General features: G+C 40.1%; 1 protein-coding gene across 1 annotated transcript in view; it reads left to right on the forward strand.

The window, feature by feature from the left end:
* Window positions 1-4,029: 4,029 nt before the first annotated feature.
* The window catches only part of LOC124884416 (spectrin beta chain, non-erythrocytic 4-like), a 77,265-nt gene continuing 54,841 nt past the window's right edge, over window positions 4,030-26,453 (forward strand). Inside the window, exons 1-15 of the mRNA XM_047392338.1 lie at window positions 4,030-4,140; window positions 4,230-4,388; window positions 4,626-4,928; window positions 8,316-8,466; window positions 9,969-10,105; window positions 12,118-12,267; window positions 13,008-13,376; window positions 13,488-13,702; window positions 13,788-13,925; window positions 17,966-18,206; window positions 18,427-18,585; window positions 19,339-19,469; window positions 19,543-19,768; window positions 19,980-20,182; window positions 23,723-23,813. Coding sequence (XP_047248294.1) covers window positions 4,344-4,388; window positions 4,626-4,928; window positions 8,316-8,466; window positions 9,969-10,105; window positions 12,118-12,267; window positions 13,008-13,376; window positions 13,488-13,702; window positions 13,788-13,925; window positions 17,966-18,206; window positions 18,427-18,585; window positions 19,339-19,469; window positions 19,543-19,768; window positions 19,980-20,182; window positions 23,723-23,813 — 2,559 coding nt within the window. The 5' untranslated portion in view covers window positions 4,030-4,140; window positions 4,230-4,343. The remainder of the gene's footprint in view (window positions 4,141-4,229; window positions 4,389-4,625; window positions 4,929-8,315; window positions 8,467-9,968; window positions 10,106-12,117; window positions 12,268-13,007; window positions 13,377-13,487; window positions 13,703-13,787; window positions 13,926-17,965; window positions 18,207-18,426; window positions 18,586-19,338; window positions 19,470-19,542; window positions 19,769-19,979; window positions 20,183-23,722; window positions 23,814-26,453) is intronic.

Raw genomic sequence — 26,453 nt, forward strand, 5'->3', positions numbered from 1 at the left:
TGGAGAGACGGTCTTGCCTTCAACGCCCTCATACACAGACACAGGTAACACTTGTCTACACAGCCTGGGTAGTATTTTTAGGACAGATATTGTACATTTATTTTTGATGTGAACACATTTCCAGTATTTTGCAGCCATACTTACGAGGGTTTCCATGTTTCTACCCTGCAGACCTGACCTAATAGAGTTCCACAAGCTGACACGCTCCAATGCGACCCACAACCTCCAGCAAGCCTTTAACGTTGCTGAGCACCACCTGGGTCTCACCAAACTTCTGGATCCTGAGGGTGAGAATGCGTATCAGTTATCACACTGAGGTCATTCAAACCACGTTATATATAGCTTTATGGGGAACGATTTAGACCTCACTCAGATAAATCCCAGGGCTGTAACACCACATGAATATGTACTCAGAATATTCGGCACTGCCCTGTCAATTTGGCACACAGATGTACCAATGAATACAGAGTTTTAAAGCTCAACATGTGCAGAATGTTTATGTGCAGAACTAAGTGCACAGAACATGACACCAAGACGAACCGGGTGGACTCCCAGCTATCACTAAAGCTGTGTCCAGATTCAGGGGCTGCATCCTTTAAAAGACCCGGCCTACGAAGGATGCAGCCCCTGATTTTAGACACAATTTAAGTCAACAATGTAAGGAAAGTTACAGCTTCTTATTCAGCTACAGTAAAGATGCTGAAAGAAAGAAAGACCAAATCAAAGGTTTTGTCAGCATTTTTCAACACTGAACTTAATCACTCACTTGAAACAACTTCAAACCAAATGTAAACACCACTGGTACTGGAGAGAAATTAGGTCCAAATCCTGCTGCCATTAGTAGCATTCACAGCAGCAGACATGTTGGCAGGATCTCCTCCGAGGAGAGCTGAACATTTAAGGTGCATTCAGGGACAAGTCGTACTCTGGATCGTCCATATATCAGAACAACTCCAAAGTGATTTTTTTTTTAAAAAGATATTTTTTCGGCACTAGTGGCCTTTATTTATTTATTTATTTTTGACAGTAGGTAGACAGGAAAGAGGGGGAGATAAATGTCGCCAGGTCCGGGACTCGAACCCGGGACAGCCGCTTCGAGGACTGTAGCCTCTGCATATGGTCGCGCGCTTAACCCCTACACCAGCGCCGCGCCCGCAAAGTGATTTAAACGTTTTTTATTCTCAAATATCAATGCCGCCTTATTCATAATTTTCTAAATAACAGCCTTGACCATTTCCAGGTGGTTTTATTGTTGTATAATTTATCCAGGTAATGGCTGTACGTGATTATCCTTAAATAATTGAAAATAACCAAACCAAATCTTCAGTTATATCTTTACTAGGGGTTCTTTGACGTTCTAAAACATAATAAAATCAAACTATTCTTCATGTGAAAAATTCCGTTTTCACTGCTGAATAAATGAAAGAGAATAAACATACACGTTTCTCTTCCTCAAAACGTCCCGAACCGAGACTCTAAAACCGAGGTACTTACTGAACCAGGATATTAGTGTACCTTTAAACCGCTCATTGATCCCGTGTATTTGAACTGACAGCTGAGCAGATGTCTTGTTTCTTTCATTCAGATGTGAACACCGAGAACCCAGATGAAAAGTCCATCATTACGTATGTGGTCTCCTACTACCACTACTTCTCCAAGATGAAGGCTCTTATTGTGGAGGGGAAGAGGGTTGGCAAGGTAACAGATACACCTTTTTAAACAGTGATACAACATCTGAATAAATACTCCTGAAGCAAGATGTCATTAAAGCCAGAGGAGGTGCTACAAAGTACTAATTAGGATGGTTTTTGGTTTTTCACCACTTGATTTATTTAAATAGTGTGATGCTAATTAGCCTGAATGTTCAGCCGTTATATAATAGAGTTCTGTGTTATTTCTTCCTTTTTGCACTCAGTGTTGTTATTCCATCCTATTTTGACCAGGGTCTGCTTTTCAATCTGTTTTCACTATAAATTATGAATCATAACTATCAAAATAAATCCTCAAATCATTTTTTTTCTATACTTTTTCTGGAATTTAGGAAATGGAATTTAGATCAAACTTAGATTATCCTAACTGAGCTAAAGAGGGAAAGATATAGTCTGATTTATTGTCAGACAGTAAAGAAAAAATAAAAGGGTGTATGTAAATATCTGTTTTCAAATGTACTTAAATCTGAAAATGAAAAAGAAAAAAATAATGAAAAATATACAGAAACAGTGTGAAAGTTGGAATGTAACAAAAAAGTAAAAATAAACTTGGAGATGTAGAAACAACCTATAAAAATCAACATTTATCTTCATTTTTTTATTTATTGTTTTTATGAAAAGTTTTTTTGTTTTTTTTACTTCCTCCTACGTTTTTTTTTCACCTCTCCTTTTTATATTTATGTTATTGCTACCTTTGCTTGTCTGAACTATTTTTGTTTTGTTTTGCTTTTCTCTCTGACTTTTAGTCTGCAAACACCAATGGAAATGTTGCAGTTATGGAAAATAATGGTCAAAAAGGTGTTTATTGAATATGTAATATTTTTTCAGCATCTGTTTTTACAGTATTTCTGTACCTACTTCCTAAATATGTTATTGATCGTTTCCTCATGAATACTTTTTTGTGGTGCAGAGAGGATTATTGAATTTATTTTAAAGTGTTCTCTGTATTTTATTAGGCCTTTGCTCCTAATGTTCATATTTATCTCCTCTGTTTTTATTTTATTTTTCGGGCTTAGGTGTTGGACAACTGTATCGAGACGGAAACGATCATTAACCGCTATGACGCTTTAGCATCAGACCTTCTGGACTGGATCGAGAAGACCATCGGCATCATCAGCAACCAGAAATTTGCCAACTCACTGACTGGAGTTCAGCAGCAGCTGCAGGCTTTCACCACCTACTGCACTATAGAGAAGCCCATCAAGTATGTGCGCTGATTTTAAAACGCCATATTGACATATTAATGTCACGTGAGGTCATTTCAGAAATGAAAACAAATAGAGTGCGGTCCAAATAAACACTCTGGAGACCGATATATCTGTTCTGTTGTTTGAACGTCTCTGATTGCAGCGGAAAAAACTTGATCCAGTGAAATAGTAACTAGTGTATTATTAGGGGCTCAGAAAGGACCCCAGATCCACAGCCCATGATAAATATACTATCACAATTCATTGGTTCTGCATTAATTGATCAATTTTGAAACAATCTTGAAATGATACTTCGCAGTACCTAAGGGTGTATAAAAATAAAACATGCAGGGAAGTTAAAGTATCTAACAGCTGTAGCTCTGGAAGATAGAATAGAATAGAATAGAATAGAATAGAATAGTCTTTACTGTCATTTAATAAAAGATGAGGTAGAAATTGGTCAGAAACTTTCTGATCGATGCACAAATAAATTAGATAGACAGAAATAGGTTTATAGTAAATAAAGGAGATATTAAGAAAGAAAAACAATAACAAATCAAATCAAATAACACCACATTAAACACCATATTGCACAGGAAGGTAGGAAGATGGAAGAGACACCACCCTGGGGTTGAGGCGTCTGAATGGATCTTCCTAGCCCTGCTAAGACAGTAGGAGGTGGTGATGTCTACTAGGGAGGGCAGAGGACTGTAGAAGAAAATATTAGAAATTTTAAAGCCATAAGTTTAACAAATTTGGGAGCTTTAAGAGTCTGCAGGAATAAAAACATCCTAGTCTGGCATAGAGTCGCAGTTATTTCACTGTTTCTATAGTCAGCAAACTATTTCTCAACCTAATCTATAAAATTCAAAGTGATACTTTCACTTGTGTTCCTGCCAGCTGCTGAAGTGAACACAAAAAGTGCAGAAACAACCCAATGTCAGAGTATAAGTGTCCCTGGTCAAGATCCTGAATATGTGCTTGATGTGGAGCATCATCCTGAGTCTGTCTTTATACTTCTATTGACAGAAGGTCAATATGCTTTGATGAGTGCTGATAATTATCGCTAAAAACAGGGGGATCCTGTGAAAGGAAAAGATAACAGAGGTTTCCCTTTTTTGTCCAGGTTTCAGGAAAAAGGAAATCTTGAGGTCCTTCTGTTCACCATCCAAAGCAAACTCAGAGCCAATAACCAGAAACCCTACGTGCCTCAAGACGGGAAGCTTATCTCAGATATCAACAAGGTCAGCAGCGGTTCTTTAAATGACATCACTTCATTTTTTCTACCTTACCTTCTCATTCAATTCCTTTTCTCTTGCCGTTTATCATCCAGGCCTGGGAGCATCTGGAGAAGGCAGAGCACGAGAGGGGCGTGGCTCTGCGCAAGGAGCTGATTCGTCAGGAGAAACTGGAGCTGTTGGCTCAACGCTTCGACCACAAAACGACCATGAGGCAGGCGTGGCTCAACGAGAACCAGAGACTCGTATCGCAGGTAGGTGCAGATCAGCCCCTGTAAGTTTCTGCACACTGTACCTCTGGCAGGAGACACTTCTGCTGCTGCTGGCTTCAAAAACAAAAATATGAGTGAATGCTTTTTGCACAAGTAAAAATTCAGCCTGGTAGAAAATACATCAGGAAGACCTAAAAAGGCATCAATAAAGTCTGCTTTAGCATTATCTTGACTTCTCCTTAATTTCTTAAACTTCATACTTCTTTCCTCTGCCTGTAGGACAATTTTGGCTACGATCTACCTGCAGTTGAGGCAGCGATGAAGAAACACGAGGCCATCGAGGCGGACATAGCCTCGTATGAAGAGAGGATCGGCGTGGTTATGGAGCTGTCCTCAGAGATGGAGAAGGAAGGATACTATGACATCCGACGCATCCTGGCGCGCAAGGAGAACATCCTGGGCCAGTGGAGTCTACTGAAGGAGCTGGTGGCTGGAAGGAGGACCCGCTTAGAGAAGAACCTGGCTTTGCAGAAGACATTTCAGGACATGGTGTACATGATCGACTGGATGGAGGACACACAGGTACTGAGGGGTGTGATTTTATTCTGAGAAGATCCAGAAGAAACATTTACAGTGAAATCCATGATTATTGTTGGTGATGTTATTAAGGAAATGGCAAAAAGCCCTAAAATAAATAGTTATTTTCACTCAAAATGAAGAATTTTGAAAAATCCTACTATATAAATTATGAAAATTTATTCAGTGGGTAAAAACAATCTGATATTAAGGAATAGTTACATTTTGTACAATCAACAATTCCTGCCAAAAAGTAGTGTAAAATGAGCGTAGCATGAAGCATTTTTAAATTGAAAGACGTTTTAGGTAGTTCATCTATAGTCTCCTGGTTGAGTGGGATATACAGTACAGACCAAAAGTTTGGTGAAGGACCAAAGTGGCAGCAGGACATTGGAAAGGGCATGGCAGATGGATACATTTAATTAAACAAAGACTAAACTTACTGGAAACTCAGGAACCAGGGATAAACAAAAGCATGAACAGGAGGATTAACAGACAACCCGACAATAAGGAAACAGAAAACACGGACTTAAACACAACAGGATTAACAGAAATCAGGTGAGTGCAATCAAACAGAAACAGAACAGGTACAGATCATGACATAGATGTACTGACTTTATACAGTGCAGACCAAAGGTTTGGACACACCTTCTCATTCAAAGAGTTTTCTTTATTTTCATGACTGAATATTGTAGCTTCACACTGAAGGCATCAAAACTATGAATTAACATGTGGAATTATATACTGAACAAAAAAGTGTGAAACAACTGAAAATATGTCTTATATTCTAGGTTCTTCAAAGTAGCCACCTTTTGCTTTGATTACTGCTCCGCACACTCTTGGTATTCTGTTGATGAGCTTCAAGAGGTAGTCACCTGAAATGGTTTTCACTTCACAGGTGTGCCCTGTCAGGTTTAATAAGTGGGATTTCAAGCCTTATAAATGGGGTTGGGACCATCAGTTGTGTTGTGCAGGAGGTGGATACAGTACACAGCTGATAGTCCTACTGAATAGACTGTTAGAATTTGTATTATGGCCAGAAAAAAGCAGCTAAGTAAAGAAAAACGAGTGGCCATCATTACTTTAAGAAATGAAGGTCAGTCAGTCTGAACATTTGGGAAAACTTTGAAAGTGTCCCCAAGTGCAGTCGCAAAAACCATCAAGCGCTACAAAGAAACTGGCTCACATGAGGACCGCCCCAGGAAAGGAAGACCAAGAGTCACCTCTGCTGCAGACGATAAGTTCATCCGAGTCACCAGCCTCAGAAATCGCAGGTTAACAGCAGCTCAGATTAGAGAACAGGTCAATGCCACACAGAGTTCTAGCAGCAGACACATCTCTAGAACAACTGTTAAGAGGAGACTGTGTGAATCAGGTCTTCATGGTAAAATAGCTGCTAGCAAACCACTGCTGAGGACAGGCAACAAGCAGAAGAGACTTGTTTGGGCTAAAGAACACAAGGAATGGACATTAGACCAGTGGAAATCTGTGCTTTGGTCTGATGAGTCCAAGTTTGAGATCTTTGGTTCCAACCACCGTGTCTTTGTGCGGCGCAGAAGAGGTGAACGGATGGACTCTACATGCCTGGTTCCCACCGTGAAGCATGGAGGAGGAGGTGTGATGGTGTGGGGGTGCTTTGCTGGTGACACTGTTGGGGATTTATTCAAAATTAAAGGCATACTGAACCAGCATGGCTACCACAGCATCTTGCAGCGGCATGCTATTCCATCCGGTTTGCGTTTAGTTGGACCATCATTTATTTTTCAACAGGACAATGACCCCAAACACACCTCCAGGCTGTGTAAGGGCTATTTGACCAAGAAGGAGAGTGATGGGGTGCTGCGCCAGATGACCTGGCCTCTACAGTCACCGGACCTGAACCCAATCGAGATGGTTTGGGTTGAGCTGGACCGCAGAGTGAAGGCAAAAGGGCCAACAAGTGCTAAGCATCTCTGGGAACTCCTTCAAGACTGTTGGAAAACCATTTCAGGTGACTACCTCTTGAAGCTCATCAACAGAATGCCAAGAGTGTGCGGAGCAGTAATCAAAGCAAAAGGTGGCTACTTTGAAGAACCTAGAATATAAGACATATTTTCAGTTGTTTCACACTTTTCTGTTCAGTATATAATTCCATGTGTTAATTCATAGTTTTGATGCCTTCAATGTGAAGCTACAATATTCATAGTCATGAAAATAAAGAAAACTCTTTGAAGGAGAAGGTGTGTCCAAACCTTTGGTCTGCACTGTATAAAGTCAGTACATCTATGTCATGATCTGTACCTGTTCTGTTTCTGTTTGATTGCACTCACCTGATTTCTGTTAATCCTGTTGTGTTTAAGTCCGTGTTTTCTGTTTCCTTATTGTCGGGTTGTCTGTTAATCCTCCTGTTCATGCTTTTGTTTATCCCTGGTTCCTGAGTTTCCAGTAAGTTTAGTCTTTGTTTAATTAAATGTATCCATCTACCATGCCCTTTCCAATGTCCTGCTGCCACTTTGGTCCTTCACCACCACAAACTACGCCAATTTTAAATCTAAAGCACCGTTCACAGAAACAGACAACAGATTGTGCCGACAATCAAAAACAAATATACAAAGTATTTAAAATGATCTTAAGGAAAAGCACATTTGAATTAGAATTTCCTCAGCTACTTTTTAAAGGAGTCAAGACGGGAATATGGTAGATGTGACCTACTTTTCTTAGCTGCCCTTCCAAATGAGAAAAACAAGAGAACATGCCATTGAGGTGGGGTAGATGTGTGTTTACCTTCATAAGTCAGCTGAATAGCCAATGTCTACAGTCAGAGCAATAAATAAAAAGCTGAAAACAACTGAAGCTGAAGGCTGGACAAGAACCTGAGTTTATCCTTTCACCAAGTACAGAGAGAACGGTGGGAAGGGATGTTACTGGCATATCGGGGGTCATCTACTGACTTTAACAACCATTAGTTGCTGTCTACATAAAAAACATAAAAACCTGCCAGGCTAATTTGCTTAGGAGGCACATCATGTCCATAGTTTAGTATGGTGGAGGATCTGTGATGCTGTGGGCATCTCCAAGGCCCTGCAAAGCTAGTTATGGCATTGTGCATGGCATTGTGACCTCTGACAAAGGCCAGGACATTTTAATAAAAATCTGTTGGCCTCCACAATTTTCAGCAGGACAAAAGAAACATAAATATGAAAACTTTCCTGTTAGCATCAAATCTACTCAGAATAAAAGCTAAATATTCAAAATTTCTCTCTGTCAGTGAAAGAACATGCTGCTGTTTTTACACATCTTGTAAAAGGGATAGTTTATAATGTGTTAAAAGGTAAAAGGGGTCTTTCTTTTTTCCATTCTCCTTCTGTTTTGCTCACCCTGCCTCCTTCCTATCCATCGCCCCAATCCTCTCAGGCTCAGCTGCTGTCGAAGGACTTCAGGAAGCATCTTCTGGAAGTGGACGACTTGCTGCAGAAGCACACCCTGCAGGAAGCTGATATTTCTGTACAGGCTGAGAGAGTGGAGACGCTCAACGCTGCCGCGCTCAAATTCACCACAATAGAGGGTACACATACACACACAGGAGAGACAAAGAGTTTCTGGTTCCCAACCTGGACAAATAAGATGTGTCCTCTTACCCACCGTCAAGCTTGTGTGCACACCTGTGGATGTGGACGTATACGCACTCGTGCGTCTACACATTTGTTCATGCATGCATGTAAAATCACCAAAAAGAATTTAGATTTTCTTGTAATTGGGAAAATAATCAACATATTTTATTTTTCAGAAAAAGATTGAGGATCAGATGTTAGGCTTGTTCTTATTGAGACAATGAGTTTTCTGAGATGCACATTTGAGACAGTTACCTGAAATCAGTCAGTCTGAGCTCATCAGCTTGACCTTTGACCATTGAAAAACCTTTTCTCTTCATCCTCATGAGGATTTGTCTCCACTGTGCTTTTATAGTTTTGTTCTTACATTCAATTAAAGACATAAAAAGCACCTACATTTTAAACATTTTCAATGTTTAAGTCCGCGCCTGGTCCTAAACCAGCGGTCAGCAACCTTTTCAATTTAAAGAGCCACTTTTGCCCCGCTGCTACAAAATAAAATGTATCTTTACCTGGAAAAACAGATAGATTTTAAACATGTACAAAATTAAATGTTTTAGTTTGATAGCTAAGGAAATTGAACTAACATGTATTTCTGTTTTCAGTTTTGAGCCTGTCCATAAACATGGAAAGTCAAGAAAGATATGTAACCCTCTTAAAGATATAACACGTATATTATAAGGCTAAAAAACATTAAATTACTTTTAAATGTCTTGAACAATTGGTGCCTTTGTATTGTAGATATTCTTGTCAGATCTTGCATAAAAGCATACAGAAAAACTGCTAAAACCACCCTTTCTTGTTTCCTATATATGGTAAATGGCCTGCACTTGTAAAGCTCTTTATCAAGACCTCAGAGACCCCAAAGCGCTTTACACTACAATCAGTCATCCACCCATTCCTTCACACATACAGTGTAGCCACAGCTGCCCTGCACAGACTGACAGAAGGGAGGCTGCCATACAATCGGCGCCACCGGGCCTTCTGACCACCATCAGCAGTCCAACCAGGTGAAGTGTCTTGCACAAGGACACAACGACAGACAGAGCGGGGGGTTCGGACCAGCAATCCACCGGTTACAGGTGGAATATATAATTTATAATTAAAAATATCTCTTTTTGGGATGGGCCAAAGAGCCACATGTGGTTCTGGAGCCGCTGGTTGCAGAACCGTGGTTTAGACAAAACATTTACAGTAGTGGAAACAGACAGAAGTTGGACCCATTTAGCACTGGAACCAGTTTGGTTGAAGAAGCCCACAAACATCCAACCAGGCAGCCCCAGGACTCTTGAACGGCAGGTTTTCATTCAGTCACTAAATCAAACAAAGGGAATCATTCATTGTTATTGTAAGTTAATCTTAGTTTATCATTGATGTAGACGGATTTCTGGAGCACAGTGTGTGATTCACACCAGCCTTACTCCAGGTTCATTAATCGATTTATTTTGACTTCCAGGGTACCAGCCGTGTGACCCGCAGGTGATCTGTAACCGTGTGAACCACGTCTCTTCCTGTCTGGAGGAACTGAAACAGCTAGCGGCTAAACGACGGGCTGAGCTTGAGGAGTCGAGACAGCTGTGGGCCTTTTTTCAGGTGGGATGTGTTGTATGCATCTATGTTGCATATAGGATACTTCAAAAACATGAGAACTACTTCTTTAGGACAGATCAGGAAATAACAAGAACGATTTGCTCTTTAGTAGGGTCTAAGATCCTTTAAATCCCCACTCAAGTGAACAAAAACACACCACAGATTCCACACTGTTCCACACTCTTAATTTAACAAGGATGAAGCTAAAATGTGGATATTGAAGCAAATGTACAACAAATTCAACAGCATGTGCATTGCAGAGATAAATTTAAAAAACACCTCAGAGCTCCGTCTCAGACTGCAGGCCTCAGTTAGCATCTTAAGTGTTAAAGTTCAGGACCAAAAATATGTAGAAAGAGGTGAAAAAAAGGAAAAGAACAGGAATACAGAAAAAGCACCGTTCTTAAAGGAATATGGCAGCACAGCCTCACTGTCTAAATGTGTATTTAAATGTACCTCAAGACATCAAAGTAGAAATGGCTGGCATATTATTACAATCACCTCATACCTACTATTAAGCATGGTGGTGGATGGGTTATGATTTGGGCTTGTTCTGCAGCCATAGGACCTCGGTACCTTGCTGTCACTGAGTGGAACAGTTGAAGCTTGGCCAAAACAGGGTTGTCCCAATCACAGCAGCAAATCTACAACAGAATGACTGAAACAGAAAATCAAGGTGCTGCAATGGCCTAGTCAAAGTCCAGACCGCAAACTGATTGAAATTCTGTGGTGGGACCTTCAGAGAGCTGCGCAGAATCAAATGTCTGTGAACCTGAATGAAATGAAGCAACATGGTAAAGGAGAGTAGGACTTCTTATCCACAATGGTGTGAGAGACTGATAAAGAGTAACTCATGCTTAAGGTGCTTCCACATGCTGCTGGATCATGGGGTGTACTTAGTTTTTCCACACACAGGTTTTTCATGTTGGCTTGATTTGTGTTTAAACATAATGACATCTGGAATTGTTGCTGTGTTTCTGTATATTTGAGGAACAAAACTCCTTTACACTTTTAAAGTTGAAGAATTTATTGTGAAGCATTTTGTTTACAGACCTTCATCGGGCAAATCAAGGTACGTTAGCGAAACATTGCTGAAAAAATCTGGCCTGGGTTTCTGAGAAAGGTCAATTTTTCCTCGTCAGACCTGGGCATCTGCTTCAGTTTGATATGTGCAAACCTTTTAGCTTTATGAAGAACCCGATAAGGAACAGATCCTTTTTTTAATTCTTATTTAGTCCTGAAAGGTGATTCTTTAGAACTGAACAAGAAATGCAGTTTCTTTTTCCATGAATGCAAATGTCGCGGCCTCCCATTAAAATCTAAATGCACTGTAAAACATTTATTATAGTTGGATCAAGTTGGATTTTGGGCTGTGCAGCGACTGTGTAACGTCTTATAGCTGCGTTAACTGGCAGGTAGAGATAGTAAACTGCTTTATTAAAGGTAACACCTCAATTTCAGTTGAATTTCATCCCTTCATGTGTTTTTCATCATACATAGATTATAACAGAGTCTAGGGTTTTGTTATCAAAATTAACTTAAACTTATTCATGAAAATCTAAATGTTCTACATTGCAGATTAATTTGGTGAGTTAACAGTTAACCCGTTGGCTCTTTTGTTACTCTTCCTTCTCATCCACTAATGGGTCCTTGACAGGATGACTTGTATGAGTTTTATCAGATGCAACATTTTCATCATGATCAGTTCATTTTAATTGATAAATATATATTTATTTCTTTTTAATGTAACAGCATCCACTGTTTACCCCTTCAGGCATAACCTTCTAAACCAGTTTGTAGATAAATGAGTCGTCTTTCACACAATTTCCATCACAAAGACACAAGATTTATACAGATTTATACCTGATAACAGCTGCCCCTCACAAATCTCATAGGGAACTAAACCAAATGTTTGTATTTTTTAGTCTAAGGTTAAAAAGTCCTATTATTTGTAGCTCTTTTTGTAATAACAAACTGTAGATTTTCTTTTCAACCTGAAATCGCCACTTTGATAGGAGCTGGAAGAATCAGAGGCCTGGATTCGGGAGAAAAGCTCCATCCTGGCCTCTCAGGGATATGGGAAGGACCTGAGCAGTGTGCTGAGGTTACTTCAGAAGCACAAGACTCTGGCCGGGGAGCTGCTGGCTCACCGCTCACTGCTGCAGGTGTGTGTTTTAGGTTTTGGTTTAATGGGGTCTGCACTATGAACACTGACTGTACCTAGACTCATAAGATCTGATGTTTGATTTTCAATGATTATTTGTGTATTAAAAACTGTCAGTTCATCATCAGTTAGGTTTTATTTTTGCTTTTTCAACTGGTAGATGAGGTCTCATGCATGAAAAGAATGAACATCTCTACATTGTTAGATTAAATCTGCAGGGACAGAGTTGCAGTCATTGTTTCTGAAGAACATTAATTAGGGATGCACCATACATCGGTATTAACATTAACAGTATCTGCAGATGTTAGCTATTTTTTAACATATCAGTATCGATCTGATAAGTAAAACTGGGCCCATGTTAATACCCAATGTTTATTTTCCTCTTGTTGCTGTTTATATGTTTCTGGAAGAGGAGGAGGTTGGTCATGTGGGATTTGTTTAGTCATGTGACAATGATAGTGATGCTGCGCTGGATTATGAGGTGTTTAACCAAAGCAGAGAAGCAATGTCAGAGGTGTGGTCGTTTTCTTTCATGGGAAATATAAATACTGTAGGTAAATATTGGTTATCGGCCATAACAGCAACATTAATATCGCATATCATATTGGCCCAAATATTTATATCGGAGCATCCCTAGTAGTAATTTAATACAGAGTTCCACATTGTTTAGTAATCTTCCACATTACCTATTTCCAAAATCTATGTCTAACACTTCAGGAGTTTTTCTGCCTTCTTCTCCAGAACACCATAAAGCGAGGGAAGCAGATTCTGAGTGAAAAGAGCTTTGGCACGGCAGGAATCCAGGAACGCATCATGGAAGTTAAAGACGAGTGGAAAAATCTGGAGGACCAGGCCGCACAGCATCTAACCCACCTGCAGGAGGCGCTCAACTTCTTCCAGTTCTCCACGGAGACAGATGACCAGGCGGCCTGGCTGCAGGATGCCTACCGTCTGGTCTCCAGCGAGGACTTTGGTCACGATGAGTACTCCACTCAGTCCCTGCTGAAGAAACACAAAGGGGTCACGGAGGCGATCGATAAACACAGATTACATGTAGTTGCGCTACGCAAACACATGGTGGTGCTGCCTTTGCAATACCGAGAGCAGGAGGTGTGTTATAACCTTATCTGTGTAATGATACTAAAACCTTTAATTGCAATCAGGGTCTATATATTTTTTATCTTTTTAATAATTCCCGACTGTTTCCTTCCCTGTCTGCAGGAGGTGCAGGCGCGTCTGGGCGAAGTGGAGCAGCTGTACACAGAGGTCGCTGAGGTCGCCATACTCAGACAGCAGTGGCTTCACGACGCGCTCGCTGTGTACGGCATGTTCAGTGAGGTCAATGCCTGCGAACTCTGGATTGATGAGAAGGAGCAGTGGCTGGAGAAGATGGAGATCCCTGAAAAACTGGAGGATGTGGAAGTAGTGGCACACAGGTAAGAAGGACTTGAAGGCCTGTATAAGAAAAATAAAACCATGACTGCTCTAATGTTTCTGAATCCACCCATGTCTTTAATTTAGATTTGAAAGCTTGGACCAGGAGATGAACAGCCTAATGGGACGAATCCTGGATGTTAATCAGATAGTACAGCAGCTCCTGGATGGAGGTCATCCATCTTCTGCAGAAGTCAGAGGTTGTCAGGATCACCTCAACTCCAGGTACACAGCATCAGTTTATAACTGCTAATGCTGAGATACTTTGCTTCATAATTCAAGGCTCTGCCATACGTTTACTGCTACAAATGGTAAAGAAACAGATGAAACTGCTTTTAATTGGTGATATGAGGCCAGTAATTGTGTTGAACCTTAAGCCACACAAATTTGTATTACACAGAAGAGCCTGAAAACATTGTATTTAGATAATATCTCTTCGCTTTATGCATATTACATTGATGCTATGGATGGTGCAACAACAATAACTTTATATGTATAATATATTGTGGAGCCTTAATGTTACCTTAATTAGTCTCTCAAAATTTCCTTTGAGAGTGAGTGTGTGCGTCCACTTACATTCATTGACTGCTTCATTTTATGGCAGGAGCAGAGTCTTGTTACCTTGGCTCCTCTTGTTGTCTCAGGGTGACCATCTGTGCTGCTTTTCTCTCCCAGGATGAAGTTAGCTCACGTCACATGTCCAAAAATATCAAACCAACACTAAAGATATGATTTAAATATCACCTCTTCATGTGTTATTATGTTATTCTGATTTACAGTTTAAATGGGACGTCCAAATGAAGAATAAAACGTTTTGCTCACTGGTCTTCAAGCAGCAACTGATCACTTCCTATAAGGCAATGTTTCTAATTCTGAGGTCGGTGGCTGCTGAGCATCATTACCTCATTACCGTCTGAGGGGTTGGGTTCCTGTGGGCTGAATGGGTGTGTATACTCAGACCTGCTGAAGTGACCTGAAACCAAGGCAGGGTGGGCACAGTTTGACTTAACAGAGCTGATGTTTTAGACTGTAACAGGTTTGAACAACAAGTTTAGCATAATGTTGCCATAACTGCTGTTTTTATCATAAATTACCTTTAATTTAAGGTTTCCTGGTATTTCAAAGAGTTCATGCACTCTAACAAGGTTCCCAGGACCTTTGGAAGACAAACCGACCCACAGCATCACAGATCCTCCACCATACTTACAATGGGAATGAGTTGCTTTTTTTAAATATTCAGAATGTGGTCCTTTGTGTTACTACATGTCATATTTCTACCCAAGTGAAACAGGGAGTCATTGCACCTAATTGGACTAATCACACTCTGATCAATTTCTAAAAGGAAAGCATAAATTTATACTTTTATTTTATTGCAATTTATAGGCAGGTGCAGAGAACTGTTGCATCTCGCTGTGACGGTAATGAGGTAGTGATGCTCAGCAGGCACCAACCTCAGAGTTACAAAAATTGTCTTATAGGATGTGATAAGTTGCTGCTTCCAGTGAACAACAGCCTCAACACTAATGTTGCTTAGTTGACAAATGCTGTGACTATTAAAATGTTAATTTCATGCAAACGTTTTGAAGTGTAGACATGACTAAAACTGCATGAGATTAAAGCTGGAGGTGAATTAGATGTAGACTGTAGAAATTAGATATTGAAGATGTGCTGCTTTTGTAAATGACTGTTAGCTTAACAGTTAGCCTAATTTAGAGTTTAGCTTGACTCCCGCGATTCTCCAAACGGAGATCACTCTGACTGCTTTCTACTGCTTTGAAGAAACTCTCTTGAAGATCTTTAAGGCAGAGACATTCCTAATAAAACAATAACCAGAACAAAACCTTTATTTTCAGAAACATCAGTCAATGTCATGCGAAAATCTGTGGAATTCAACATTTAAATGTAGCTCTTTACGATATGAGAAATACTTTAAGTCTTTTAAACAGATCTAATTTATTTTACTTGGGGCGGCGCACACCTCCAGGCTGCGCCTAGTTTCAGCTGTCCTAGTTGTTGGAATGAAGGATTGTTACTTCTTGGGATACAGTTTTTGTGTATATACATACAGTTTGCACTGTTGTCTTGGAGCAGTAGGTCCTGGTAATCCTGACTGGGGCCTTTCTGCATGGAGTTGTGAGTGCATAACATGAGTTATATTCATAAAGAAAAATATTTTTTAAATTAAATATTCTGATACTATGAGTTACAGGGTTGCACCAGTCAGAGTGACACACTCAGCCAATCCTGAAAAGATACAACTTCAATGCATCATTAGTATCTTTTAACATATGTTAACAATTAAACAATTTTAATAATTACACATTTCAATAAAATCATATACAGGTCCTTCTCAAAATATTAGCATATTGTGATAAAGTTCATTATTTTCCATAATGTCATGATGAAAATTTAACATTCATATATTTTAGATTCATTGCACACTAACTGAAATATTTCAGGTCTTTTATTGTCTTAATACGGATGATTTTGGCATACAGCTCATGAAAACCCAAAATTCCTATCTCACAAAATTAGCATATCATTAAAAGGGTCTCTAAACGAGCTATGAACCTAATCATCTGAATCAACGAGTTAACTCTAAACACCTGCAAAAGATTCTTGAGGCCTTTAAAACTCCCAACCTGGTTCATCACTCAAAACCCCAATCATGGGTAAGACTGCCGACCTAACTGCTGTCCAGAAGGCCACTATTGACACCCTCAAGCAAGAGGGTAAGACACAGAAGGAAATTTCTGAACGAATAGGCTGTTCCCAGAGTGCTGTATCAAGGCACCTCAGTGGGAAGTCTGTGGGAAGGAAAAAGTGTGGCAGAAAACGCTGCACAACGAGAAGAGGTGACCGGACCCTGAGGAAGATTGTGGAGAAGGGCCGATTCCAGACCTTGTGGGACCTGCGGAAGCAGTGGACTGAGTCTGGAGTAGAAACATCCAGAGCCACCGTGCACAGGCGTGTGCAGGAAATGGGCTACAGGTGCCACATTCCCCAGGTCAAGTCACTTTTGAACCAGAAACAGCGGCAGAAGCGCCTGACCTGGGCTACAGAGAAGCAGCACTGGACTGTTGCTCAGTGGTCCAAAGTACTTTTTTCGGATGAAAGCAAATTCTGCATGTCATTCGGAAATCAAGGTGCCAGAGTCTGGAGGAAGACTGGGGAGAAGGAAATGCCAAAATGCCAGAAGTCCAGTGTCAAGTACCCACAGTCAGTGATGGTCTGGGGTGCCGTGTCAGCTGCTGGTGTTGGTCCACTGTGTTTTATCAAGGGCAGGGTCAATGCAGCTAGCTATCAGGAGATTTTGGAGCACTTCATGCTTCCATCTGCTGAAAAGCTTTATGGAGATGAAGATTTCATTTTTCAGCACGACCTGGCACCTGCTCACAGTGCCAAAACCACTGGTAAATGGTTTACTGACCATGGTATCACTGTGCTCAATTGGCCTGCCAACTCTCCTGACCTGAACCCCATAGAGAATCTGTGGGATATTGTGAAGAGAACGTTGAGAGACTCAAGACCCAACACTCTGGATGAGCTAAAGGCCGCTATCGAAGCATCCTGGGCCTCCATAAGACCTCAGCAGTGCCACAGGCTGATTGCCTCCATGCCACGCCGCATTGAAGCAGTCATTTCTGCAAAAGGATTCCCAACCAAGTATTGAGTGCATAACTGTACATGATTATTTGAAGGTTGACGTTTTTTGTATTAAAAACACTTTTCTTTTATTGGTCGGATGAAATATGCTAATTTTGTGAGATAGGAATTTTGGGTTTTCATGAGCTGTATGCCACAATCATCCGTATTAAGACAATAAAAGACCTGAAATATTTCAGTTAGTGTGCAATGAATCTAAAATATATGAATGTTAAATTTTCATCATGACATTATGGAAAATAATGAACTTTATTACAATATGCTAATATTTTGAGAAGGACCTGTAATAAATATTTTTACAATTTGCAAATTTGTCATCAAGAAGGCAGAACGAGAGAAAAATGCCATTTTAGGGAGTACTTCTGATGTTTTGGAGGTTTTAAATAATATTTTGGGACATATTTTGTCCCTGGACAAGTATAACAAGTAGATTATTTGTAATTGTATGGGTTTGACACAAAATGTCCTCCCATTTTGAAATGGTCCTGTAATTGTTTATGTGTGTCAAAGGAAAGCTAATAGTAAATCCTGGTAATCCTGTAGTGTTTTTTTTTTACTTAAGCAAATCTCTGTACATATCTCTGCCCTGCTGGCACCAGGTGGAACAGCATTGTAGAGCTTGTGGAACAGAAGAAAGATCAGCTGGAGTCCATGTTACGCCTGCAGAATTACCTGCTAGAGTGTGCTGAGATCAAGTCCCAGATCCAGGACAAGAGGAAAGCCATTGACGCCACGCAGTACATGGGCAGCGATTTGGGAGGGGTCCTCGCCTTGCAGAGACGGCTCTCTACCATGGAGGGAGCCCTGTCTGTCCTGGAGCCCAAACTGCTGCATCTACAGGTAAATGAGTCCTGCAGACAAATGTTACTGCTGCTGATCTTAACCTTCTCGTTAAATCAGACCTGCTCCTTCAGATTCAGATAATTATAACAGTGTATGTTTATTGTTGTGGTTTTTTATTAATGTTTTAAAGGCTCATGCTCATCAAGTTAGCTGCAAAAGACAACAGTTACAGACGAGAGTAGCTGAAGAAATAGTTATTCTCTTTTTGCTAATGCAGGAAGAAGCAGAGTATCTGGCCACTGCTCATCCCAGTCGAACCATGGAGATTCTCGTGCCGTTTGATGGTATCAGCGTCGAATGGGAGGAACTTAAAAGGACCCTGCAGGGATGTGAAGACTCACTGATGGTGGCCAGCAGGCTGCAGAGCTTCATCCAGGTACACATAAATAAAATAACATATGATAAAACTGGTGAAATAAAGGATAACAAACTGCTGTGTTCTGACATATATTATAACTCCACCAGTGAACTAACTAAGTAGAAACACGATCCAGTAACCTACAGGACTTCTGTCCATTGGACAGTTGGGACCAATGTAGAGATATTTGGCCATAATGCACAGTGGCATGTTCTCAGAAAATTAAACCCAACATATTAGCTTAAACATCTGAAGCAGGGTGGTAGAGGAGTGATGATCTGGGCTTGCTCTGCAGGGACAGGCTCTCGGAACCCTGCTGTTACTGAGTTCACCAGGAACTCCTCTGCATATCAAAGTATTCTAAGTCAAATGTGAAGCCAGCTGTCCACCAGCTGAAGCTTGACTCAACCTGGTTCATCAACAGGATACGAATCTCAAATTCAGCAGTAAATCCACAACTAAAATAATCCAGTTGTTACAGTGGCCCAGTCAAAGTCCAGGGCTCAGCTTGACTGAAATGCTGTTGCAGGACCTTCTGAGAGCTGTGCAGCAAATAATGTCCGCAAGCCTCAATGAACTGAAGCAATGTTGTCAAGAATTCCTCCATCCTGTTGTGAGAGACTGATCAAGTCACATAGAAAGAGAGTTCTTGCTGCTAAAGGGGGCCCCACAAGCTTCACTGTGATTTTCTTTTTTAATTCATGTCTAACGTTCTAGAACTTCATCTAACAACAGCAGCTATGAAATGAGACCAATGTCATGTCCTCTCAGGACCTGGACTCCTTCCTTACCTGGCTGGTCCAGACCCAGACGGCTGCTGCTTCCGACCAGCTCCCCAACGACCTGGAGGAGGCAGAGAAACTCATCAACAAACATGCTGCTCTCAAAGAGGAGATTGGACGGTAGGTGGCTGCGGTACAACAAGGCTCCCTTGTTGCTGTGTTTTACATAACCTGATTGTTGGTCCGGATGCAGGTACGAGGAGGACTACGAGCGTCTGCAAGCCATGAATGAGCTTCTAGAGTCCGAAGATGCCCCTCTGCCTCAGGCCGCCCTGCAGCAGTGGCTACAGAAACTCGATGTTGGCTGGAACAAGCTGCTCGAGATGTGGGAGAGCAGGAGGGAAGTTCTGGTCCAAGCTCACATTTTTCACCTGTTCCTGCGAGATGTCAAACAAGCAGAGTCCTTCCTGAACAACCAGGTGAGGCACACAGAACAAACACAAGTTTGTGGGAATTGTGTTTTTTAACTTATCGCTGATTATCAATATTTCCATTAACTTAATAAATGGAGCTAGCACAATACCAAACCGGAAAGACAACAGCAATAACCTTAGAAAAGTCTCTACCCTTTTTATTGTTGTTTCACTGACTTTGCTTGATTTTAACCAACGTCACGGGTTCATCTTTTAGGAATCAGCGCTCGCTCATGTGGAGCTTCCCACCACGGTAGAAATGGTCGAAGGTGCTATAAAGAAACACAAGGACTTCACCACCACCATGGAGCTAAATCTGCACAGGATCAAAGCTGTGATCGAGGCAGGAGAAAGCCTGATCAGCCAGAACAACATCTACTCTGAGCGCATCAGGGAGCGCATCGACACCCTCGCCAGCAGGTATGGAAAATAGTTACAGTGTCAAAGTAAAAAAAAGTGCTGGAAGAAGATGGAAAGACCATTTCCATGCCAACACCTGAGAACATTAATATTATGGACAGATAGAGGTTTTAGGTTGCTATGTTTTTGCTTCGTTGAACGATTTTCAGCTAAAACACAACTAATAAAAAGAATATGCAGTGAGTAGAAAAAACCTCTATAACATAGTGATAAACTGTCCATATATTATGACTTCAGGTTTAAACTAGAAGAATGTTTTCATCCTGTAATTAGCTGATAGGATAATTCCCTGCATTAAAAACTGGATCAGTTTAACTAAGGGTTTCATATTTAAACTCTGCACACCACCCTGGGTGCAACAATCTCAAAACTCTAAGCAGCTGGTAAAACACAACAATAGTTAAGAGAACAATGGGATCTTAAGGTTATAAAGCAGAGAGACTCACAATGAGGCAAAGAGACAACAATAAGGATCTGTTTGGTCCACAAGCAGACACCTGACCATGAAATCTGTCTGACAGCTGAGAGGAGGGTGAAAACTAAGAAGAGAGCCATATGCTTTTTGTATTAGATTAACAAGAATGAAAACACTGGCGGCAAATACATGAAAGTGTTTGCGTGTTCTAAATATGTACAAAGCAGAGTTTGCTTGTCCTTTTAATTTTCAAACTAAGCTAAAACAGCTTGCCCGACCAATAAGCATCATGTTTGCTGATGCAATTTGCCCACATTCATATGAGGTATTATGTATTAGCACTAAATCCACCCATATTTATGTATATTACTGGTAATTACAGCCAGGGTAAATGGCTTTGACCCTGGCTAACCATCGTTGTTCGTCAATTCATGAAAGAGTACAATGTCCTTCATTTTTTGCAATTATTTTAAACATGCTTTTTTCTCTATTTCTGCACCAGATTATTTAAGCTGATCACACCAAATACATGCAAACACGCCCATATAGTCCAGCAGATAAAAGCAATTTGCACCAATTTTTATGGCAGGTTGTAGTTAGCCCCTCTTCAGCCATAAATGCTGCAGGCGCTGAAGAAACAGAGAAAAATATTCTTCTGTTTTATTAATATTTTCATTAGCAGAAAAGATCCTGGTCTAAGTCCTGACCCGAAGAGACGTTCCTCAAATATTTAAGAAAAACAGCAGCCGCATCAGAAAGTTGTTTCCCAATTGTTTGATAGAGATGATGCTGATGGTAAAACTCAGTGAAAGGATGCATCACAATAGGCTGATTCCTTCAGAAACAAAAAACTGATTGAAGTTCAAAATGTGTCAGATTGTAAAATTATTCAGGCTCTCCAGATATACTTTAATAACTTGTAATTGTATCAGAATAAGAAAGAACATCTTGTGTATTCCATTTAAAAATAGAATAAAGGGGATTGGGCCACCACTTCTCCTCATTTGATGTCCTTATTTAAATGCAGTTAGGATAATAATAATTTATTGGATCACTGGAGGAAACGATTAATCTCTTTGGGATTTATAAGGTATTTTTGAATTGACTCGAATTTCCTTCTGTGACCTTGTTTTTTGTAAAGCCAACTGCACAGCAGGTTGGCCTTTTTGTCTTTTCGTCTTATCTTGCACCAAAATTACCTCCAGCTTTCAGCATACGGTATTTCCATGCATCATTACCCAAACAGATCTGGTTTCTGAGCTTGCAGAGCTATCTTCTGCCTGCAATTTACATAGATATCCATTAATATGATTGAACTTTACCCTAAATGCTTGCATTATACTGTGTTTAAAGGCCATCAATCCACATTAGCCCACAGAGACTCTATTTGCTAATTAGACTTCTTGTTGGAGCAGATCTGCCTTTACATCTGACTTAAATAAGTTGACTGAACTGGCTACTAAATCATTGTGTTACTTTTTTTAAAGTTCAGAATACAAACCAGAAGATCCTTTTTTCATTTATAATGTGAAAATAACAAGTTGTAATCATGGTCAATATTTACTTTGTCTACAGTAAATTGGTTAAATTTGGACTTTAGCTGCTCTTACACCAATGACCCAGCTTTCTTAATTAGACTAAAATGGATTGTTATTACTTAGTTCAACTTCAGCACCAGTAAAATCAATATATTATTAGCACCTGAAAATGTGGATTAAAGCTGTTTTGTACCAGTGACTCAGCTTCCTTAGTTAGAATTCAGTGGAATGATGAGACTATTAATATTACCATCTTCTTTTAGCATAAGATGCTTTATTATTAGGAGTGGATTGGAACCAATTTCTACCAGTAAACCCGGAAGGATTATTAATTATTATTACTCCCAAGGATTATTAGGGTCATTTGATTTGTTTTTCTGTATCATTGTAATGTTTTTCCTCATGTACAGCACTTTGAGTGCCTTGTTGCTGAAAAGCGCTATATAAATAAACTTGACTTGACTTAAAGGCAGGAATTCATCTTTTATAATCTGCAGCAGTGTATTAAAACACAACACATTGATTTAGAAACACCCATCTGAAGAAAGAGATGCTAAAGATCTAAAGATCTAGTAGGACCTTTAGCTTGCTGTGAGGAAATGTTTATCTATTTGATCACTGCTGGAGTGGATTGTTCAGAACACCTGAGTACAAAAACGGGTTTCAATTGCTGCTATCTGTTGGACTGTATGTGTGTGTTTGCATCTTCTTAGTTAGTTAGTAGAACAACTTGCCTTGCAAATCTAGTGCAAAACACCAGCAGTAAAAGTGCAAAACATGATGCAGATTGCATTGCTTTGGGAATTAGCCTGACGGTGCTTCGGTTTAGCTTTATGAGGCATGTATTAAAGATACTTTTATGAACTTATGTCATAATCTATGGGTTTTTGTTGGGTTTATTTTTATGTCATGTTTTGTTTTTCTCTTATGGTTACCTTCAGTCATAATTATTCCCTCCTGTGTTCAGTTTGTCTCGTTTCAAAAAGGTGGGTGTAATTGTTGCTGCATACTGTGAACTTGTTTTTTTGAAATGTTTCTGTTGGTTTTGCTTCTTGATCCCTGCTGAATTATTGCTGTGAGACTTGAAGAAAAGCAACAGTAAATCGTCCAAAGTTCAAACTCCAACTAAGGTTTTCTACACCAGCTTCAAACTCAACATATATATGGTTTGCTCAAATATAAAATGTGTCGGTAGCTCCTGTATTAAACCATACAATCAGGAACATCTGTCAGTCTGGGCCAGTGGTACAGCCATGTGCCACTGGCCCAGACTATGTCTATCACTCAACAGTGTTGCTGCAGTGTTTGGTTGCAGGAAATGCTGTGTAACTCCAATAAAAGCTAGCATGGTCACTGAGCACAACAGATATCAACCCCTTTATGGTTTTTTGATTTACATCTGAAACATGACCATGTTGGATGTGATGTAGTTCCATAATCTGACCTCCATATATCGAAGCAAATTGGGGCAGCGTTGTTTTGCTGACAGTTCATGTCTGCATTCCTTTCCATATATTTCAGCATCTAAATAGCTTCTTTCTGTGAGAAGTTCTGTCAACATAGATTTAAATCCTTCTTCTCTTTCAGGGGAAACCAGAACAGGGAGCTGGCCCAGCAGTGGCTGGAAAAACTAAATGACCAGTGGGAACTTCAGATATTTCTCCAAGACTGTCATGCGGTAGGAACCTTTCTGGATTTCTTTGTGTAGTTGTATCCACTTAGACGGCACAAAATATGATTTCCTGAATATGACAGTTCCCTTGATCTGATCTCAGATTAACTAGGACTAACTTATGTGATGTCCACAGAGAACACAGAGGTCTTTATTTATCCAGATAAAACCTCCCTGAGATTTAAAATCTCTTTTCCAAGAGGGACCTGGCAAGAAAGCAGCACCATATAGGATCCCTGTTTCAGACAGAGTATGTAGAGGAAGAGCTGGTGGTTAGACAGATGGAAAAACGCGCTGCAAAGTCAACGCCAGTGACTGTCCACTGTCTCTACATGCTCATCCAGGAGGAGTGAATGCTGCAAGTCACTGACTGGAAGCAATCTGCTGGGTTTCCTTAGATAAAAAACTGTTTAACCAAAGTTCACTGCATTGTTTTATTCAATGGAGGACCAATCCTGCCAAAATTAAGAATATATACAAAAATGAATAAATGACTCAATAAAATAATTACCGTATTTTCCGCACTATAAGGCGCACTTAAAAACCTTTAATTTTCTCAAAAAATGACAGTGCGCCTTGTAATCTGGAGCGCCTTATATATGGATCAATTGGTTAATTGGTTGATCCATACTGGTTGTACACGGCGCTCTGTCAAAATGTTTCAGTACGACTGGTAAACTACAAAGCCGCACCGCTTGCAGCATTACGGCTACCGTAGTCAGGGGTGTCGCCGAAGTAGTAGCGGTAAACACCTGTACTGTGCTTACTCCTAGTCCAACACCACTTGTGTGTGTATAATGTTTGAATGTACTGTTGCAGGAATTGCCTGAACTATATGTGATTAGAAGCTCAGTGTGTGGGGTGTATGTTTCGTGTGTGTGTATGGAAGATGTTGACATTACTCCTCCGGACAGAGGTGGCGCTGTGTGCTGCCGTAGCTGAGAATCAAGAGTGAAGGAGTGACGTCGGTATTATTGTGCGTGTGGGGTGGGTAGAGACGGCGACCGGAGCAGCGGTGTATGAGTCTGTAAGCCCTGTGTTTTTACGTGCTGCAAAGTCATTAAAAAGAACCCCGAATCTCGTCAACAACTCAGTGTTTTGATGCTGTTTCTTCATGCTCAACTCAGCAACGTATGAGTGAGGGAGTTAACCCCGAGGAAACTAGTAACTTCGGTCCTGGAGAAAGCGTCTCCCCTGTGTCATCAGACTACGGTCAGGGGACAGAAACAGGAAAGGTTAACAGTACTAATGTTTGATTTAGTGCATCAAACTGTTTCTTTTACGTGTTTACTGAATCAGGGAAAAGTTCCCTTTCACGTTTTAACTAACGTTTGATTTCAACTTCAACTTCATAGACTCCAATGCATTCCTAACGTGCGGTTGGTTCTATTCAATAGAATTCTATGTAGAGGAGACCTTACCATGAGAATGAATGGAGTTATCAGAACGCTGGTTTGTAGTGTATTAATAAAGTTTGACTGACTGACTTATCTGACTGTTTTGTTGACATTCTCTTTAGCACAGCTCCATCTAGTGGATGCATAACGCAACTCCAGTCAAACGTTTGACTGCAGTAGCTTCTATTCTATGCGCCTTATAATCCGGTGCGCCCTATATATGAAAAAAGTTCTAAAATAGGCCATTCATTGAAGGTGCGCCTTATAATCCGGTGCGTCTTATAGTGCGGAAAATATGGTACTGGGCAAAAAGGTAGCTATAAATATAAATTAGAGTGTTATTAAATGCAGCAAAATTATAAAAAGAAGAGATTAAGTCAATAATTGCTCAATTTATCAGATACAATAATATAATCCTAATCTTTTGCTGTTATAATTGATCTCTTATTTAATATTTTAACCAACAAATATCAAACATACTTTTTGTCTTCAACTTGAACACTTTTCCTTTTGTTTATATGCATATGTGTTTATATCTAATTAATTGAGCAGTTGTTGAATAAATCTCTTCATTTTATTATTTTGTTGCATGTAATGGCACACTAATTTATATGTCTAGCTACATTTTGGTCCAGTAATTATTTTACTGAGGCATTTTATTTATTCTTGTATGTATTCTTAATTAAAGCAGGATTGATCTTCCGTAGCTACTAGGATCAATTGGAAAGTGTTTAATTGACTTTTAATTTGTCTGTATAATTGGATTTAATTGACTTATATTGTAAAGTGCCTTGATACCATAATTGTTGTGATTTGTTGTTTTATACATGAATTCAATTCAATTTATTTTTACACTAATTCGGAACTCTGGCAACTGGACAGGCTACTATTGGTCCTATGTTATTCATTTCTGGCCACTCCAATGTTGTTTTGGGGTTTTGCCATACTGAAGAACCCACCCACGGTACCAGCACTTTCTCCCAAGCTTTGTCTCAATCATTCAGGTGTTTACCAGCACACTAAAACCAGGCCTATGCATTAAGCCGTCTATAGAAAAGGGTAGCAAGGTTAAATCTTTCATGATGGGGCGTGTTACCACTGCGTTCTTGTTGGTCCCAGCTGTCTTCAGATCATAAACAGAGTTTAAAATGCAAAAAAAAAAAAAACGGATTCTGTGAGATGTGCTTGCAGGACGAGTTAAGGTCAGGGTTATCTGCAGTTGATTGTTTGTTTGATTAATTGATTGATT

The sequence above is a fragment of the Girardinichthys multiradiatus genome, chromosome 18 (assembly GCF_021462225.1).
Source record: "Girardinichthys multiradiatus isolate DD_20200921_A chromosome 18, DD_fGirMul_XY1, whole genome shotgun sequence".
Classification (NCBI taxonomy): Eukaryota; Metazoa; Chordata; class Actinopteri; order Cyprinodontiformes; family Goodeidae; genus Girardinichthys; species Girardinichthys multiradiatus.